Source organism: Marmota marmota, unplaced genomic scaffold, assembly GCF_001458135.2.
Source record: "Marmota marmota marmota unplaced genomic scaffold, marMar, whole genome shotgun sequence".
Taxonomy (NCBI): domain Eukaryota; kingdom Metazoa; phylum Chordata; class Mammalia; order Rodentia; family Sciuridae; genus Marmota; species Marmota marmota.
In genome coordinates, this window is record NW_025999913.1 from 14979675 (window position 1) to 14997422 (window position 17748).

The 17748-nt window shown below is 44.8% G+C and overlaps 1 protein-coding gene across 7 annotated transcripts in view; it reads right to left on the reverse strand.

Annotated features, from left to right (window-relative positions):
• Mboat1 (membrane bound O-acyltransferase domain containing 1) overlaps positions 1 to 17748 on the reverse strand; it is a 95484-nt gene that overhangs the window by 21087 nt on the left and 56649 nt on the right. For 6 of the 7 annotated variants that reach the window (XM_048799847.1, XM_048799845.1, XM_048799843.1 and 3 more), the window contains 3 exons: positions 6818 to 6873; positions 4620 to 4674; positions 177 to 360 (listed from right to left, as the gene is read on the reverse strand). In XM_048799847.1, the coding sequence (XP_048655804.1) occupies positions 177 to 360; positions 4620 to 4674; positions 6818 to 6873 (295 nt within the window). The remainder of the gene's footprint in view (positions 1 to 176; positions 361 to 4619; positions 4675 to 6817; positions 6874 to 17748) is intronic. The other variant, XM_048799844.1, reaches the window with a different exon arrangement.

A 17748-nucleotide genomic window follows, 5' to 3' on the forward strand; every position in this document is an offset into this window, starting at 1 on the left:
TTCCCCTTTTTGCAGTGCTGGGGATCAAACCCAGGGCCTCATGAACGTTAGGCAAATGCTCTACCACTGAGCAGCACCCCAGCCCTGGCTTGTTCACTAAAGCAAGCAGTGAGTCAACCCTAGCAGCAAAATCTGTTCTCTGGACTCAGAGTAAACAGCTGGCACTAAAGACTTACAGTTGGAGAAGGCTCTGGCAAGCTGTGGAAATCTTTGTGCTTCCCATTCACTTCCAGCAACTTCATGTGGGTATGTCTCCCTTCGATGAATGCTACATAGTCCTTGAAATGATTGCAAGGGCCAGCAATGACGCTCATGAAATTGAGAAGGTAACTTAAGTATTCCAGAAAAGAGGGTTTCACTCTGTGAAAAATAGTAAGAAGAAAGTTGAAAACTCTCTAGTCTTTGATTTTCCTCTCGGAGGTGCAGGTGAGCGAATCCTGAACACAGTCGTTATCTCTGTGGATGACTAAAGGTGACAAGCCCTTTCCCGGGGCAATCCAGCAGGAGAAGAAAATTAAAGAAATACAAACAGGAAAAGAAGAATCAAACTATTTCTGTTTGCTGATGACATGATCCTATATGTAGGAAACCCCTGCCCCCCCCCCCAAAAAAAAAACAAACCTCCAGCAGACTTCTAGAACTGATCATCAAATTCAGTGAAGTTTCGAGATGCATGATCAACACACAAAATTCAAAGAAACCAAGAAAACGATTCCATTCACATTAGCCTCAAAATAAAATAAAAGGCTTGGGAATAAATCTGACTAATGAGGTGAGACACCTCTACAGTGAAAATCATAAAACAGTGAAGAAAGAAATTGAAGAACACCTTGAAGATGGAAAGGCCTACCATGTCCATGGAGAGTAAAATTCATATCGTCACAATGGTCATATTGCCAAAGGCAACCTACAGACTCAGTGCAGTCCCCATCTAGATAACAATGTCACTCCCTACAGAACTTAAACTTACATGGGAGAACAAGAGATCCAGAGGAGTCAAAGCAATGCAGAGCAACAAGACTGAGGATAGAGGCACGGTACCTATACCTGATACCTGACCTCGAATTATACTACAGAGCCACAGTCACAAAAACAGCAGAGCACCTGGCATGAGAGACAGACAGGAAGACCAATGGAACAGACCAGAAGGCACAGAGACAAATCCACATGAACACAATCATCTGGTTCTTGACAAAGGTGCCAAAGCGTAAGTTGGAAAAGAGACAGCCCCTGGTATGGTGCTGGGAAAACTGGATATCCATGTGGAAAAGAACAAAAGTAGGTCCCTACCTCTCACCGTGCACAAAAATCAACTCAAAGTGGGTCAAAGACCTACAAATTATACTACAAACAGTGCAACTGCTAGAAGAAAACAGGTAACACTCCAGCACATTAGCATGGACACCAACTTCTTTAATAAGACTCCTAAAATTCAAGAAATGAAACCAATAATCAATAAATGGGACAGCATTAAATTAAAGAACTTCTTCACAGCAAGGAAAACCATGAAGAGCATTGAGAGAGCACAGAATGGGAGAAAATCTTTGCCAGCTGCTCTTTCAACTAGGGGCTCATATATAAAGATCTCAAAAACCTTAAAACCAAAAAAACTAATAATCCACTTAATAAATGAGTGAAAGATCTAAAGAGACATTTCTCAAAAGAAGAAATACAAATGGTCAAAAAAGTATAGGAAAAAGTGTTGAACATCTTTAGCAACCAGGGAAATGCAAATCAAAAACTACACTGAGATTTCCTCTCACCCAAGTCAGAACGGCAGTCACCAAGAATACAAATCATGGTAATTGCTGGCGAGCTCGTGGGGAAAAGGTACATTTATACATTGTTGGTGAGACTGCAAATTAGTACACTTTGGAAAGCCATATGGAGATTTCTCCAAAGACTAGGAACCACCATATGACTCTGCTATCCCACTCCTTGATATTTATCCAAAAGAACTAAAATCAGCATACTGTAATGACACATGCACACCAATGTGTATCACAGCGCAATCCACAACAGCAAGTTATGAAGCCAGCCCAGGTGTCCATCAGTAGATAGATGATAAATAAAATGTGGTCTACATACATGTGGTGTTCTACTCAGCCATGAAGAAGAGTGAAATTGTCATTTGCTGGTAAAGGGATGGAACTGGAGAATATCATGATAAGGGAAATAATCCAGACTCGGAGAGCCCAGGGTCAAAGGTTTTCTCTCATGTGCAGAAGCCAGAGAGAAAACAGGAATAAAAAAATAAATAATAATAATAATAAAAAAGGAATCTTGCAAAACTAAAAGCAGGGTAGAAGCAGGGGACCAAGGGGAGAGAGGAGAGGAGGGGAGGGGAAAGGGAAGAAGAGAGGAATAAAGTTGACCAAATTACGCTATGTGCCTATGTGAATATGTCACTGTGCATTTCAATTTTATATGTAACTATGATGAACCAATTAAAAATAAATAAATAAAATGAAGACCAAAACAGGGCAGGGGGAGGAAGGGAGGAAGAGAAAGGTTAGTACTGAGGACTGAAATGGAGAAACCTATGTCATATGCGTTTATGACTATGTCGAAATGAACCTCACTTATTATCTATAACTACAAAGCCCCAAATTTTAACTTAGTTTTTAATTTTTTAAAAGTTGAAAACTCCTTGGTCTCCCACTTTTCTTCAGAATGTGCAAATAAGGAAATCAGGGAAGAGAGCAACCTTGTTCAAAGCACCCACTGACCAGGCAGGTGGTCAGAACAGGCTCAGGGCTCTGTGGCGCCCTCTGCTGGTCACAGCTGTAACTGCCCAGGGCTGGGCCTGGGGCAGAAGCTACTGGGAGGCTGGGAGATGCTTTTTTCTATCACCCTTATCTGTCTACATCACAAAATGAAGGTAAATGCGCCTAAGGCAGGGTGAGAACCTGACCTAATGTGAGTCTGTGAGTTGACTGGGATGCTCCGAAAAGGGAAAACTCTCCAGGTTGCCAAAATAAACCCAAAACAAATGATGGGTGGAACCAGTTTCCACTTGGAAGAAGCCACACAAACTAGTGCGGCGAGTCTGCTGACTGCTTTGGCATCCAGACGGAGGCCCTGAATAACAGGCCAGGGAGGTGGCAGGGAAAATCTGGTGAAAACAGTTCTGTTTAAGGCTTCGGGGCAGCTGGGAGTCACCGGGAAAGGCGTTCTGAAACTCCCCAGCTACCCCGCGCTGCGGCTGTGCCCCATCTCCTGGGTACCCCCAGAGGTGTAGTGGAGACGGAATCCACTAGAATCTTCCAAAGGTTCTCCACGGCTTCCACACCACAGTTTCTCAACGAGGAAACCACCTGGGCCGCCTCCCCTCCCTCGGTGGGCTCTGGGTACCCTCCTAGCCCACACTGGACAGCTTCTCTGTCCTCAGCCCACTGAGCCTTTGTCGACCCATGTCCATGCTGCTCTCCTGTCCTGGGGGCTCCTTCCCTCTACACCACCCCTTTCACCTGCACTGGCCAAGGCCCACCTGCACTGGCTGCCTCCTGGTGCCCAGCCCAGGCCCATTTCTCCTGTCCCACCTCCTCTCTCTTTGGCACACTGATGTGGTGGACAGATAACGGTTCACAGAGGGCCCCAGACACATGCCCATGGAAAATAACTCCAGAGCAGACAAAACGACTTTGGTGAAGGAGAATCTTTCAGAACTAATAAGTTAAAGATTCTTTTACTCCTTGACCTAACAATCCACTTCTGGGAATCGGTCCTACAGCTAGACTCAAGCACATTTAAAATAATCCACGTGGGATTCCTCAGAACACTTGGAATGGAACCACCATTGGACCCAGGTATCCCACTCCTCAGTCTATACCCACAGGAATTAAAGTCAGCATACTACAATGACGCAGCCACATCAATGTTTATAGCGGCTCAACTCACAATAGCTAAGCTATGGAACCAACTTAGGTGCCCTTCAACAGATGAAGGGATAAAGAAAATGTTACACACACACACACACACACACACACCAGAATATTACTCAGCCACAAAGAAGAATAAAATCATGGCATTTTCTGATAAATGGATAGAACTGGAGACTAGCATGCTAAGTGTAATAAGCCAATCCCCCAAACCAAAGGCCACATGTTCTCCCTGATATGTGGATGCCACCATACAATAAAGGGGAAGGTGGAAGAATAGAAGTTCATCGGAATAGACAAAGGGGAATGAAGGGAAGGGAGGGGGCACGTGAATGGGAAATAAGGACCTGATTTCCCTATGTTCATATATTAATACATGACCAGTGTAACTCCACATCCTGTACAACCACAAGAATGGGATCCTAATTAGAGTAAATCATATTCCATGTATGTATAATATGTCAAAATATACTCCACTATCATGCATATCTAAAAGAACAAATAAAAAATAAAAATAAATAGATAAAATTTTTTAAAAAATAATCCATGTACAAGGTTATCCATCACTGATTGCTTGTCAAAGCCAAAGATTGGTAGGCAATCCAAGCATCCATCAATAGATCTGATAAATAAACAATATAATATTCATAGTATAGAATTAATATACAGATATTACAAAACTGAGGACGATCTCTATAAATACCAATTTGCAGAGGACTGTAAAACATATCAACCTACTTTATTGCAAGTCGATGTTGCTCAGCAGAAAGGTCTTCAGCTCTTCGACCTAATCCTATTTAAAAAAGAAAAATAGAAATACGACCTTTAAAGTGAAGTAGATAGCTCATCTTAACCAGTCTTACTGAACTCATTTGAAAAAGGCAAATTATTTTTGCTTCATAAATCATCAAGCCCCTGGTTTTCATTTTATAAAAATCCCTGGGAGCATGTGGCTTAGTGGTGGAACACGGGCTCAGCATGCACTAGGCCCTGGGTTCTATCCCCAGCATGGGGTGGGCGGGTTCCCTGGGTCAGAGAGCTGCCCAGGAGCCTAGGTGAAGAAGGAAAGTCTCTGCAGGTTCCAAAGACAGGGAGCCTTCTGAGCTTTTCTGTTTAATTTGCATACCATGAGCCAGACCCCAGAGGGCCCCAGAACACCCTGCCCCTCCTCCACTGGGGGTTCCTTCCCCTGTATGACGTCACTGCGGAGGCAGAGAAACAAAACTGCCCCTCGCAGACTGCACCGTGTAAACACCTCCCTGGTTAGGCTGGCTGAGGTCCTGAAATGAGCTGGGGGCAGAAAACGGATCCAGAGGGAAGAGAAATGGGACTTCCCTTTTCCAGCAAGAGTAGAAAGGTCACCCCCATACAAGGAAGGCACAAAGAAACGGCCAGATTTCTTCTTAAAACCTACCCTTGGCAGAAAACCTTCCAACCCAAGGACGAGTGCGCCCTATAAAATGGCCGTGTTGACTGGAGAGAAGTCACTGAAGGGTTACGAGCAAGAAGTCAACTGTGGGACTGCCTGTCCTGCTAAGGCTGGTGACGGTCACCAAGCACGAAGGAACCGCAGCGCGCCTCAGAGAGGGCAGAGCGTCTCTGGAGTGTCCTTGTTCCTCCCACACACGAAGAAGAAAAAATGAGGCCAATAATCACTTAACGCACACAAGGATGTCCCAGAAAGTGAATGTGGTGGGTGAGAACACTTTAAAAATTAAATTTAGGCACAAAGTCCATTTAGAGAAAAAAAAGAAGAAACAGTGTTTAAAAAAAAAAAAAAGAAAAAGAAAGAAAAATCTCTTCATTTTTTCCCCCTAAGATCTCAACTAATAGTACCATCTAGCAACCCGAGTGGCACTGACGTCAGCTGTTGGTCTGGACTGCTGCTCAGTCTGCAGGGCTCCTCTCATCCGGCCCTTACGAGCCTCCCATCCGGGAGACCTCTCGGTGCTGGGCACATAGGACAGGAAGTTCCCCTGGAAAGACTCCATCTTGATCTAAAATGATTCAGTTCTCTACAGCACAACTAGAGCGCCCGGTACGAAACAGGGGACACCGGGTCAGACCAAGTGTCATCAGTTCGGAAGATGGAAGGGCTAACAAGAAAACCAGCTCCTGGAGACAACCCTCTCCACCTGTCACCCAGTGAAGACACCCGACAGTCAAGTGCACCGGCCGGAGCTGCACAATCCACAGAAGGTGCTTTTAGCAATCACACCTGGCACCTCGTAAAGCCAGGTAGAGATCTTCCCTCCAACTGAAAATACCCTCCTCCCTTCCCTGGGTCCCAGTAAGAACAGTGTAAATTGCATTTGCTGGAAAAACGACAGATTTTTCCTTCTCCCAATTTCTTTAAATTTTTTTAATTGCTATTGGACTTAAAAGGTACTGGACACAATACCTTTGTTTTATCTTTATAGGGTGCTGAGGATTGAACCCAGTGCCTCACACATGCCAGGCAAGTGGTCCACCATTGAGCCATAACCCCAGCCCTTCTCCCGGCTTTTTATAGGGTCAGGCTAATCTCATTAGATGATTTTTCAAGATGATTATCCATTAAATGATTTTCCATCAAAAGAAAAGATCTACTATCAAAAAATGAATGCTGTTTAATTTTTTATTTACCTTATAAGCTTTTTGGAGATTAAACCAAAGCAAAAAGGTTGCCATTTCTTAAGCAATTTGGAAATGAATTTAGAGAGAATCACAGATTTTTAAACACTGCAAACATAAACAGAGAACCCACTGTTCCCGGAGTGAATATTTCAGCACATTTAGACTACAGATTCCCCAGGGAGTGGAGGGTGGTGAGTAGGACGGGTTAAAGAGACTTGGAAAGTTAGAACACGAGGTGTCAAGGTCCACGGGCACTTGTCTAAACCCTGGGGCACACAAAGGAGAGCTCGGAGGGCCACAAGGAGGGTGGTTGTTCTCACCATCATGGACTTGGAAAGCCAGGGTTGTGATCTTCTGAGTGATGATCATCAGAGGCCTAGAAGAAGATGGAAAGGTCAAGATGGAGAAAACACCTCTGGGGGAAGCTGTGATCCTGTTTCTTTGTGTGGTGGTTTTTCATCTTACAATTTATTCAATAAAATCTAAAAACGGGGCATGCACAATATTCAGTTTGTATTTCCCTTCCAAATCACATTAAATAAGTAGATGTAATGACACTGAATAAGGAGTCACACTAGAGGGTCTCTCGAGAGCGAGGCCCCAGGACCAGAACCACCATATGGGCCTCACCTGGAGCGACTCAGCGACACCCCACCTGATCCGGGAATCTATTTTACAAGATGGCCTCCAACACACACCAACATGGAAAGCGCTGGCTGGGGAGATGCCTAACCTGGCTCCCCCTGGAGAGACAGACCTGCACAGTCGTGTGCCACATCGTGACGTTTCAGTCAACAGTGGTCCCAGAAGATTAAAGTGGAGCTGGGAAACTCCGTCTCCTTGGTGATGTCACAGTCGTCACAAAGCCATAGTGCAACGTGTCACTGGCATGTCTGTGGTGATGCTGGTGCAAACCTGTCTAAATGTGTTAAGTGCACACACACCTGCCCCGTGCTACAGTGGCCCAGTGGGGTCAGCACAGTGACATTCTGTACAGGCTCACAGCCCTGGAGAAAGAGGCTCTACTACATGGCCTAGGGGTGCAGCAGGCTAGACCACCTAGGTTTGTGTGTGTGCACCCTCGCATTCACACAGTGACAAAGCCACCCAGTGAGACATTTCTCAGAACGTGCTCCCACGTTAACTGACACATACCTGCCTTTCCACCCAACTGTGTTCCCACAGCCTTTGCTCTATTAGAGGCAATTCTCCCATCTTTTACATGGTAAAAGTCGTGTTTGTAAAATGCAGCTCTCAATAAACAAACCATTTATTGACAAAAATAGTGCCAACCTTAAGTTGGTAAGAGTCGTCGAATAAATCTTGCCTCAGAAGCGGCACGCATGTCGGAAAGAATGCTAGCACAAATAAGTGAGGGCAAGAAAGGTCTCCTTAACAAATTGCGATGGGGACAACTGGATGTCCACATTAAAAGATCAAAAACAATTCAAAGATGAATCCAAGACCTAAATCTAGGAACTGAAACTGCCAAACTTTTAGGAAAAAAAACATAGGTATAGATCTCATGACCTCAGATATAGGCACTGGTTTTTTAGGTATAGTATCAAAAGCACAAGCAACAGAAGAAAAAATAGATTTCATGGAGATATACCTCCAAGCCAGTAAAAATATTTCACAGAATGCAAAAAAAAAAAAAATGCAAATCATACACCTGACTGGAATATATGAAGAACTCTCACAACCTACTAGAGAAATAACTTTCAAATGAAAAAAGAATGAGTGGCTATTTCTCTAAAAACATACACAAATAGCCAATAAGCAGCTTTGTGTTGAAAAGATGCCCAACAATAGTTATGGATAATCAATTAATGGATATGTCAGAGACAGGAAGATTGAAACCACAACCTCACAACCACAATCACATTGTGAGACACAACCACACAAGCACTAGGAAGGCTAGGATCCACAACACAGACAGCAGCAGGTGTTGACAGGAATCTGGAGACACTGGAGCCTCACGTGCTGCTGGCAGAAATGTTAATGGCGAAGCTGCTGCAGAAACAGTCTGATAGTTTCTCAAAAGTTAAACAGAGTTACCTTAGGATATAGCAATTCAACTGCTAGATATACACCCCTGAGAAACGAAAATACGTCCACAAGAAAGCATGCATGTGCATGTTCAGAGAACATTACTGACAACAGCCCAAAGAAGTAATCCAAATGTCCATCAACTGACGGTTGGGTACATGAATTGTGGTATGTCCATACAATAGAATAGTATATAGCAGTAAAAAAGGAAGGCAGACACACACAAAAAATCACCAGCTCTATGATTCTATATATATATTAAATGTCTAGAATAGGGTTATCCATGGAAAAACAAAGTAGACTGTGGTTGTGCAAGGCTGAGGGAAGTGGGCAGAAACTAGGTATGACGGCTGATACACACAGGTTTCTTTAGGTAGGTGATGAAAATGTAAATTTAATTACGGTCGTGGCTACACTTTGTTAATTCACTGGGTGAGAATGCTAAAAACCACTGGATTGTATATTTCAAATGATATAAATTCTACCTCAACAAAGCTATCATAAACGTTTTTAAGGGAGCTAGGTGCAGTGGCACATGCCCCTAGTCCCAGCTACTGAGGAAGCTGAGGCAGGAGGATCTCTTGCTCAGGAGTTCAAGGCTAGCCTGGGCAACACAGCCAGACCCAGTTTCAAAAGAAAAGGAAAAGTGGCACCTGGTTTTCCATTTCCCCTGGTTTAGAACTTGTAATACGCCTTCACTCTTGTCAAAGTTCCTTCAGGTGTTATAACAAAACAGCACTCACTGGGCGCTCGCAAATGGTGGACTGTATTCTCCCAGTCCTGGAGCCTGGAAGTCCTAGGCCAGCTGGCAGACCCAGAGCCTGGTTGAGGGCCAGCTTCCAAGACGGCTGTCTTACGTCACCTCACAGGGAGGAAGGGCAAAGGCGCTCTGCAGCCCTTTTAACAAGGGCACTAACCCCACGCATGAGGGCTCCACCCTTGGACCCAGGGCCCGCAGCCCAATGCCTCAGCATTGAGGGCGAGGATTCTGACATGACCTTAGAAGGGGACACAAGCAACTGGGCTGTTGCACTGCCCACGAGATGAAACCCCACAGCTCTGACTGCATGCTCTCCTTCACACCCTCAGCCTTAGTCTGGTTTTCTGACTTCTATGCTTACGGCTTCTTGCTGGATTTGCTCTCTTTGCACCCTAAGGACAGACGGCCTGTTATTTGTAAGGCTGAGGGTTTGACCCACGTCTTATCACAGTATCCTGGATCCATAGAATGCTCCACAGTGTCCAGCAGGCCACGTGCAGCAGTGAGGGAAGACGTGGCCGGACCCAGCCATCTTTTGGCCAAATATGACAAGTGTCAACTACATTCACCCCTTCTCTGTGAGTTCACTGGCTTGTCTAGTTCTGCTCATTCTAATTCTTATTTTCCATCCCTTTAAAATAATAAGCATGTAATAAGTAAGTCATGCATATGCACTAACAAATAAACCACTTTGAATAAGTTGTCAACAACTACCCTTGGAAATCTTCACCTTTACACCTAACCTGACATCTCATTGGCAAAAGCCCGATGGCCAATGGCCACCACTAAAACAAGATTCCTAACGTTGGGCTGAGGCTGGGGCTCAGTGGCAGAGCGCTTGCCTAGTGCGAGTGAGGCACTGGGCTGGATCCTCAGCACCACCTAAAAATAAACACATAAAGTAAGGCGTGTGTCCATCTACAACAGCAACAAGAAAGATCCAAAAGATGCAAAATCCCTAATGCCGAGCAAGATGGTGAAAGAAGGGGGCAGCCTGCCCAGGGGAGGAGGGAAGGGCCTCTCTGTGTCCTGCCAGAATGGGCAAGAATGACCAACAAGGCCACCAGGACACTCGGTCTGGTGTCTCAGGAGATGCTCCTCAGTGATGCTCACCTGGACCACACTCTCACCCCGAAGAAGAAAAGAAAATCCTGCTCTTCCAGAAAACTGAGGTGCTGGTCCCAGGAATAAGGGCTACACCAGAGCTCTGTGCACGGCCAAGTGGGTCTCACAGACCAACGGGACTCTGTGGCTCACCCTCTGCTGTCCAACAAGGCCTCAGACTCAGCACCCGGACCCGGCTGGGCTGCTTCGCATTCAAGGCAGTTTTCAGATCAGGCTTCAAAGCACGATGGTTTTCTTTCTAATACCTTGTGCCATTTTTTTGTTTTTGTTTTGTTTGGAAGTTTGGAAACCCTAGGAACCATCCTTCCTCACACAAAACCCAGCACATAATTTTTAAAATGTGTGGTGGGCTCTCTGGCAATCGCTCCATTTGTGAATCAATTAAGTGTCTACGATGTATTTAATTCATAACTTCCTTCTTAGGACCCCAAAATTGATACATCAAAAAAGAGAGATAATGTATTGAGTTAGCCCACCTTTCTGTCTCTGTAGAAATACAACATTATTGCCCTCTGTCTGGAGAAAACGAATTCCATGTCTGGAAACATCCACCAGTCTAGGTCAGACCCCGGCAGGACTTCCAGGCCCCCAGCTGGGGAGCAGCACCCAGGCTGGAGGTGCTCCCGCAGAGGCCACGCCTCCCTTGGGCTGCGCCAGCCAATGAATGAGCAGCGCCTGGATACTTAGACCACGCCCTCCAAAGCCAGGCAACTCCTCTGCGCTGGGAACTTAGCAGCAGGACTCCACAGACGGTGGCAAACTAGAACCCTGCTGGAGTCCGGGAGCTCCCTCCCTTCCTCCCTCCTCTCGGGAGTCAAGCCTGCATCTCAGTCTCATGGCTGCCATTCCCCTGAAACGTTTTCTCCAACAAACCTCACACATCTGTTCCCATCCTGGCATCTGCTTATGGGGGATCCGGACCAATGCGACGGTAGTACTGAGCCCCGACTGCTGTATCAAAAATACTCATGTTTCAGGACGCAATCTGTGCCTCTGGATCTACGTAAAAACCATACTGTTCATGACTTAGAAAGGAAAAAAAAAAAAAAAAACAGTTATGTCTCAAATATCGTCACACCTCATCCAGTCTGTATTTCAACACTATATTGTTTCTGATTTAAATATCCAAAGAAGTTTCTGACAAGTTAAGTAAAAACGAATAACTCACATGCGATCATGAATTTATAAAACACAATGCTCTAGTAACTTGTGATAAAGCAGATCGAAAAGCCACAAATTAGAACTCAAACCTGTTCACTGAAAGCCACAGCTTAGAAACCCTACATACTCACTTTTCCGTGGGTGTTAGGAAGAGCACCAACCACACAGCCTTCCCCAGAACAATTCCCCTCTGAGACCTTTGACTAAAGAATTTCTTTAAATCTATTGAACTGATCAGATACAAAAATGTGGACCCTACAAGTCACGACGACTCAAGAATCAAATCCCTAGAGCCACTCACTGAAGATGAAACTTGAATCCCATCCATGTGGCATCAGAATCTATGTTCCTTTTTGGCAAAAACGCAAATTCTGTACACATGAGCACATGCTCCAAGAACAGAGAGAACAACAGGGGGCATTTATACGGGGCTCCTTGATGCAGCCAAAGAACTTCTCCTGCACACAGTGGGGCTGGGCTGCACCTGAGCTGCACTCCGATCTCCGCCTCCTCCTCCTTGGTCTGCACACACTCCCAGTCACAGGCCCTCCCTGCACTTGGCTCCTTGGATTCTCTGACCAACCTGAAACCAAGGGCTGAGGCCAGTGTGGTTGGAGGCAGCCCATCTCCTTTCACTGCAGCAATTCTTTTTCATGATTAAAAAATAAATAAATAAAATCATAGTTTTCTTCTTAAATCTAAGAATTTTAGTCTAATTTAGGTAAAGAAATATAATGAGGGGCGGGGTGTCTTTCTGGTCTCCGCGGCAGAAGTGAGATGCCGAAGGGAAAGTCATCCTAATAAGGAAAGCATCCTGATAAGATGCACACGTTGCACACGTTGTGCTGTTGCTGTGGCTCCAAGGCCTAGCACCTTCTGGAGTCGAGCTGTGGCGAGTGTGGTTACTCTGCCAAGTGCAAGAGAAAGTATAACTGGATGCCAAGGCTAACAGACAAAATACCACCACCAGCTGGTCGAATGAGGCACCCAAGATTGTACATGGCGGATCCAGGCATGGCTTCCCTGAAGGAAGGACTCCTGAACCCAAGCGGGCAGCTGTTGCAGCCTCCAGTCCATCTTGGGAGTTTCAACAATTAGCCGCCCAATAAATGTTCTGGCTTTTAAAAAGGAAAAGGAAAAAAAACAAAGAAATATAATGGGGGAAGACATTTGGCCTTTGGACTGGGGGGACTGGCTTACTCAGCATGATATTCTCCAACTCCAGAGGATGCTGATCCAAAATTAGCCTAGGTACACGTAGGATTGCATGAATGGTGCGACTCTACATTGTGTACCACCAAAGAAATGAAAAGTTGTGCTCCATTTATGTACAATGAATCCAAGTGCATTCTGCTGTCATGTATAATTAATTAGAACAAATAAAATCAAACATAAAAAAGAAAGAAATATAATGGAAGAAATGAAGAAGAAAAACAGATAGATGAAGATGTTTGGAGTAAAAAGAATAAGGACAACCCCAACACACACACACACACACACACACACACACACACTTTTCCAAGATTTGACCTCTATCCTTTAGCACTCAACAAAACCACCCAGTGTTCACTTTAACAAGTAACCCACCAGGTACATTCAGTGCCATTTCTGTCTGCAAAATTCAATAGCCCATGACTATAAAAAACTAGAGTGACCTGAAGAGGAAATATGGAATAAGCAAATCTTGAAATTTCTTTGCAAATATCTTTTTTCCATACCATATAACCCAATTATTTGAACATACTGGGCTTGGGCAAACGGGGTGACCAGAATGTCATAAAGTGATAGAAAAAAACATTGCCCATGGAACAGAGGGCAAAGGTCCCCTCTGGAAAGCAGGCCAGCCAACAGAGTGTCTATTGTCCTCCAAAAAGGTAACAGGAACTACAAGTGGTCACTGTTCCAATAGTCACATTCGATGCAGTTCACTGGAATTTTTAATATGCATGCAAATGTATTTAAATAACATTCCAGGGTTTTCATTATCATAGCAATATAAATAAGTAAAACGAATATTCAAATCATCAATAACGGACCCCCAGACAGAACCTGTCTTAATATTTCATTATTTCCTCTCACTCATTTTCTATGCAACTCCACGAAGAAAAAAAATGGAATCTTGACACATGTCTTTGCCTTGTGGTTTTTATGTAATGGAAGCACGCTGGTACCTTAATCTGATCATTCATCTCTTTTAGATTGTTTTGGGATGCTTCTAGTTTTTCATTACTGACAGCAGTCAAACAGCCTTGTGAAAAATAAAATAAATTTGGCTTCTTTACAGTAATTCAACTACTAAGCATTTAGACTATTATGAGATAGGAACTTTTTGAACACTCTCACTGGAAATTTATGGCATAATTGCCTTCCAGAGGGTTTTACCAATTTATCCTCCCCCTGGCTGTGTCTAGAGTTTTCATTTCATACTGTTTTCAAAACACACATTGGGCAACTGAACTACCAACGTGAGGGGAGCAATTATCTGCCTGAATCGGGCTGAAACTGCAAAAAGGAAATAGAGTTCTTGCTGCTGCCCTTGGAAGAATCCATTCACAATCACAAACCTAAAAGGAATCAGCTTTACTGCAACTGTTGAGCTTCCCCGGGGAGAACAGCAACCGTGCTGGTGCCTTTCCCAGCCCACAGTCACAGAAAAACAGAACAGGCGTTCACCCCTACCTGCACTGATATAGATTATATTAGCAGCACAAATAAAAATGTATTTTACTATTCTCACCAGCCCTGCCCATGGGAACCTGACTACTTTTAGAACGATAAATAAAATTACAAGTTCCTGGAATAGCCTAAAGTACAAGTTTATGTGTTCTCCAAAATTAAAACCATCTATATGTGTTGTTTGACAAAAATCACTCATCACATCCAACGCCATTCGATTCCTGTCTGTGCTCTCACTCTGAAGGTGTGATAAAATGTGCTAAGCACTAAGATTTGCAGACATGCTCCAAAGAGAACAGTTACACATCCAGCTGCTCTGAAATGCCACGTTCCACTTCAAGACACTACTTCACCTCTCCGCAAAATCCTACACATGATATTTCAACTGAAATAAACAGTGGGGTTAGATGAATCCCATTCTGGAAGAGAATCTGCGGCTGCTTGTGCGCTCAAAATGAGAACACACGATAGTACAGAACCTCTCTAATTGGCAATTTTTGATTTAAAACATCTTGCCAATTTCCAGGTGGTACGGACCCCTCTATCTGTCAACACAGACACTGGCATACTCCAAGAAGATGGACGTACGTCAGTGAGGCAGTGGGCACCTATGTGATAGGGGAAAATAATGCCATTCAACGTGATCTATGAAAAGATGATAATAAAGACACATCCTCCACGAACTGGATGCCTGGCCACTCAGTGACCAAAGGACTAAACCAGGTGTGATTTTCAGGCAGCAGATGCCTTTTCTTTGTATTCTTTCCTGACAACAGAACCTTTCTAGTTCAAATATTCTGCAGTTTTGTGTGTGACGTCAGAGACTTCTTAATCCAATTTCGAGACTCTGCTTCTGAAAGCGAGGTTGACAGGACCTGATTTCCATCCTCCTGCTGTCAACCCCAAAGTCACCCCATTTCACAAGTATGTTTGTCCGCAAATGCCCTGCACGGTTTTCCTTTTGATACCTGCCCACAATTTTGACTGCATTAAAAAGAAGTTTAAATTACTTAAGCACTTGTGGTTTTGACAAAACGAATGGAAGAGAAGGTATCACAAGGGCAACCAGAGACAGGGACCGTGGAGGAACAGGAGACAGCCGCTAATACATGAAAAGGTAAAGAATGAGGAACAGTGTGTATGAGTATCCTCCAGCTGCCATAACAAATCATCACGAGCTGGGTGGCTTACAAACACAGAAATCCTTTTCTCACACTTCTGGAGGCTAGAAGTCCAAAACGAAGATGTCAATAGGGTCGGCTCCTTCTGCCGGCTTTGAGGGAGAATCTGTCCCATGCTTCTTCCTGGTTTCTGGTGAATGACAGCAATCCTTGACATTCCCTAGCAGCCGGCTACATCATTCCAATTTCTGCCTCCATCTTCCCACATAATCATCTCCCTGTGGTCTGTCCTTTATGGCCTTCTTACAGGGACATATTGGACCCAATGCATACCCTAATCCAGTATGACATCATCTGAACTAGTTATATCTGCAATGATCCTTTTCCAAATAAGGAAAAAGTCTGAAGGTCTGAGTGAACATGAATTTTAGGGGGATACTTTGTCAACCCAACACAAAATGATATGGCCACATTTTCACTTTCTAGGAGATCTTGAAATCAACATGTGCACATTGATTCTGCAGCTGCTCACTCCCGTCTCTTGCAGACATGCCTGGTATATCCAGGGTTCCTAGTCAGTGTCTGCTAAAGAATGAATGAACAAGGGTCTGAGGCAGGACCCAAGCCTTTCCTTGCAGAGTGGATCTGCTGAATGGCAGCATCTCTGTTACAAAAAACCCCATCCGCCATCTCCAGAGTGATGTCCTCTAGCATTTACTAGGAAGGTGAAATGGCACAGATGCTTGCAAAGCCTCTGAGTGAGGAAATCTGATGCTTACGACACCTTCCCAATCCTTCCGGCGTCTCATCCACATCTCACTCAACAGCAATTACTTTTAATGTGCTCACCCTGCTTTGTGATTCTACAAAGGACCCAATCTAGTTTTAGAACAATCACCATCTTTACTTCCACATCCATCTATCATGAGCTTATATGTAAGTCAAGATGGCTAGCTCTTGTGCATCAACTGGACTTGGGTAAGGGGTCTCCAGACAGCTGGGAGACATTGTTTCTGAGGTGTGTGTGAGGGTGTTTCTGGAAGAGATGAGCATTTGGGCAATGTCTAGTCTACCGAGGGCCTGGACAAAATAAAAAGGCAGAAGAAGGGTGAATTTTCTCTTTCTCTCCTCCTCTTTCTCTGAGTTGGAACATGCGTCTTCTCCTGCCTTCAGACACGAGGACACCAGGCTTAGACCCTGAGACACACCTGTCTAGGTCTCTGGCTGGTTCCCTCAGCCTGAGACACACCGTCAGCTCCCCAGCACCTCTGGGTCTCCAGCTTGCAGACAGCAGATTGGGGGACTTCTTGACGATGAGGGGGGTGCCCACATCTGCCGGTTACGAACATGCCATACTCCAGCAAGCTGATGACCCTGATGAGCAGGCAAGGGTGGCACTGACCAGTGCAAGCCAGGTTGAGAGGCATCCTGCTGCCCCTGGTCCAAAATGCATGACTCCAACGCAGGTGGAGAGGGTGGCAACCATGGACGCTTTGCAAGGAATCGATCTTTGAGCTGGGTTTTAAGAAATGAAGAAAGAGGTTTCTAGGCTGACAAAGACGGCGAAGGGCTTTCTGATGAGGGGAACTCGAGGCACAGTACTAACCCAGCGTGTGTGGACCATGAGCTTTTTTCCATGTCACGCATGGTAGAGGAGGTGGCAGGAAAGCAAGTGGAGATATTCAGGTCTGGATCCCATCTGCTTTGCAGTTGGGAACCTCACTCTGGCAGGTACAGAAAACAGAGACTGGGGAAGGGGCAAAGGGAGGGAAGGACAGCTGCTAGAAGGTGCTGCAGACTCGCAGTGGTCCAGGGGGTGGCTATGGGCACGAGGAGCAGCAGATGGAGTCCAGTGACGACCAGGCTGCTGAATGATCACGCCTGATGACAGAAGCCGCTGTCCAGGAAGGGCCTCGGTGGACACCTGCCTCACCCTTCTGTTCTCTTGCAGAGCCAGCCACTCCATCTGCCTGGAACACCTGTTCTCCTACCTAGAACTCAGTGTCCTTGGCACCTGGCATTGTACCCAGCACATTGGAGACTCAAAAATTGTCACAGAAATGAATGAATGAACACTGACTGCATGAAAAAGACAGGGTGATATTCACACGAAACAAGTACTAACGTAGTTTGAGCCAAAGCCAAAGCTTTTTGTTCATCATCCTAACCATAAGCTGTTGGATAATTAGAAGGAGTCTCCTGGAAACATTAAAAAATATGCCAACAAATTCTGTTGTATTTAACTAATTCCCTTATTGAATAGATATTAAGTAGCAAGAAATCCTTTTAATACAGTGGGGCTCTGGGGTGAAAGCAGAGCATGGAGGTCACTGATTAAACACTATGCAGAGATATGGTT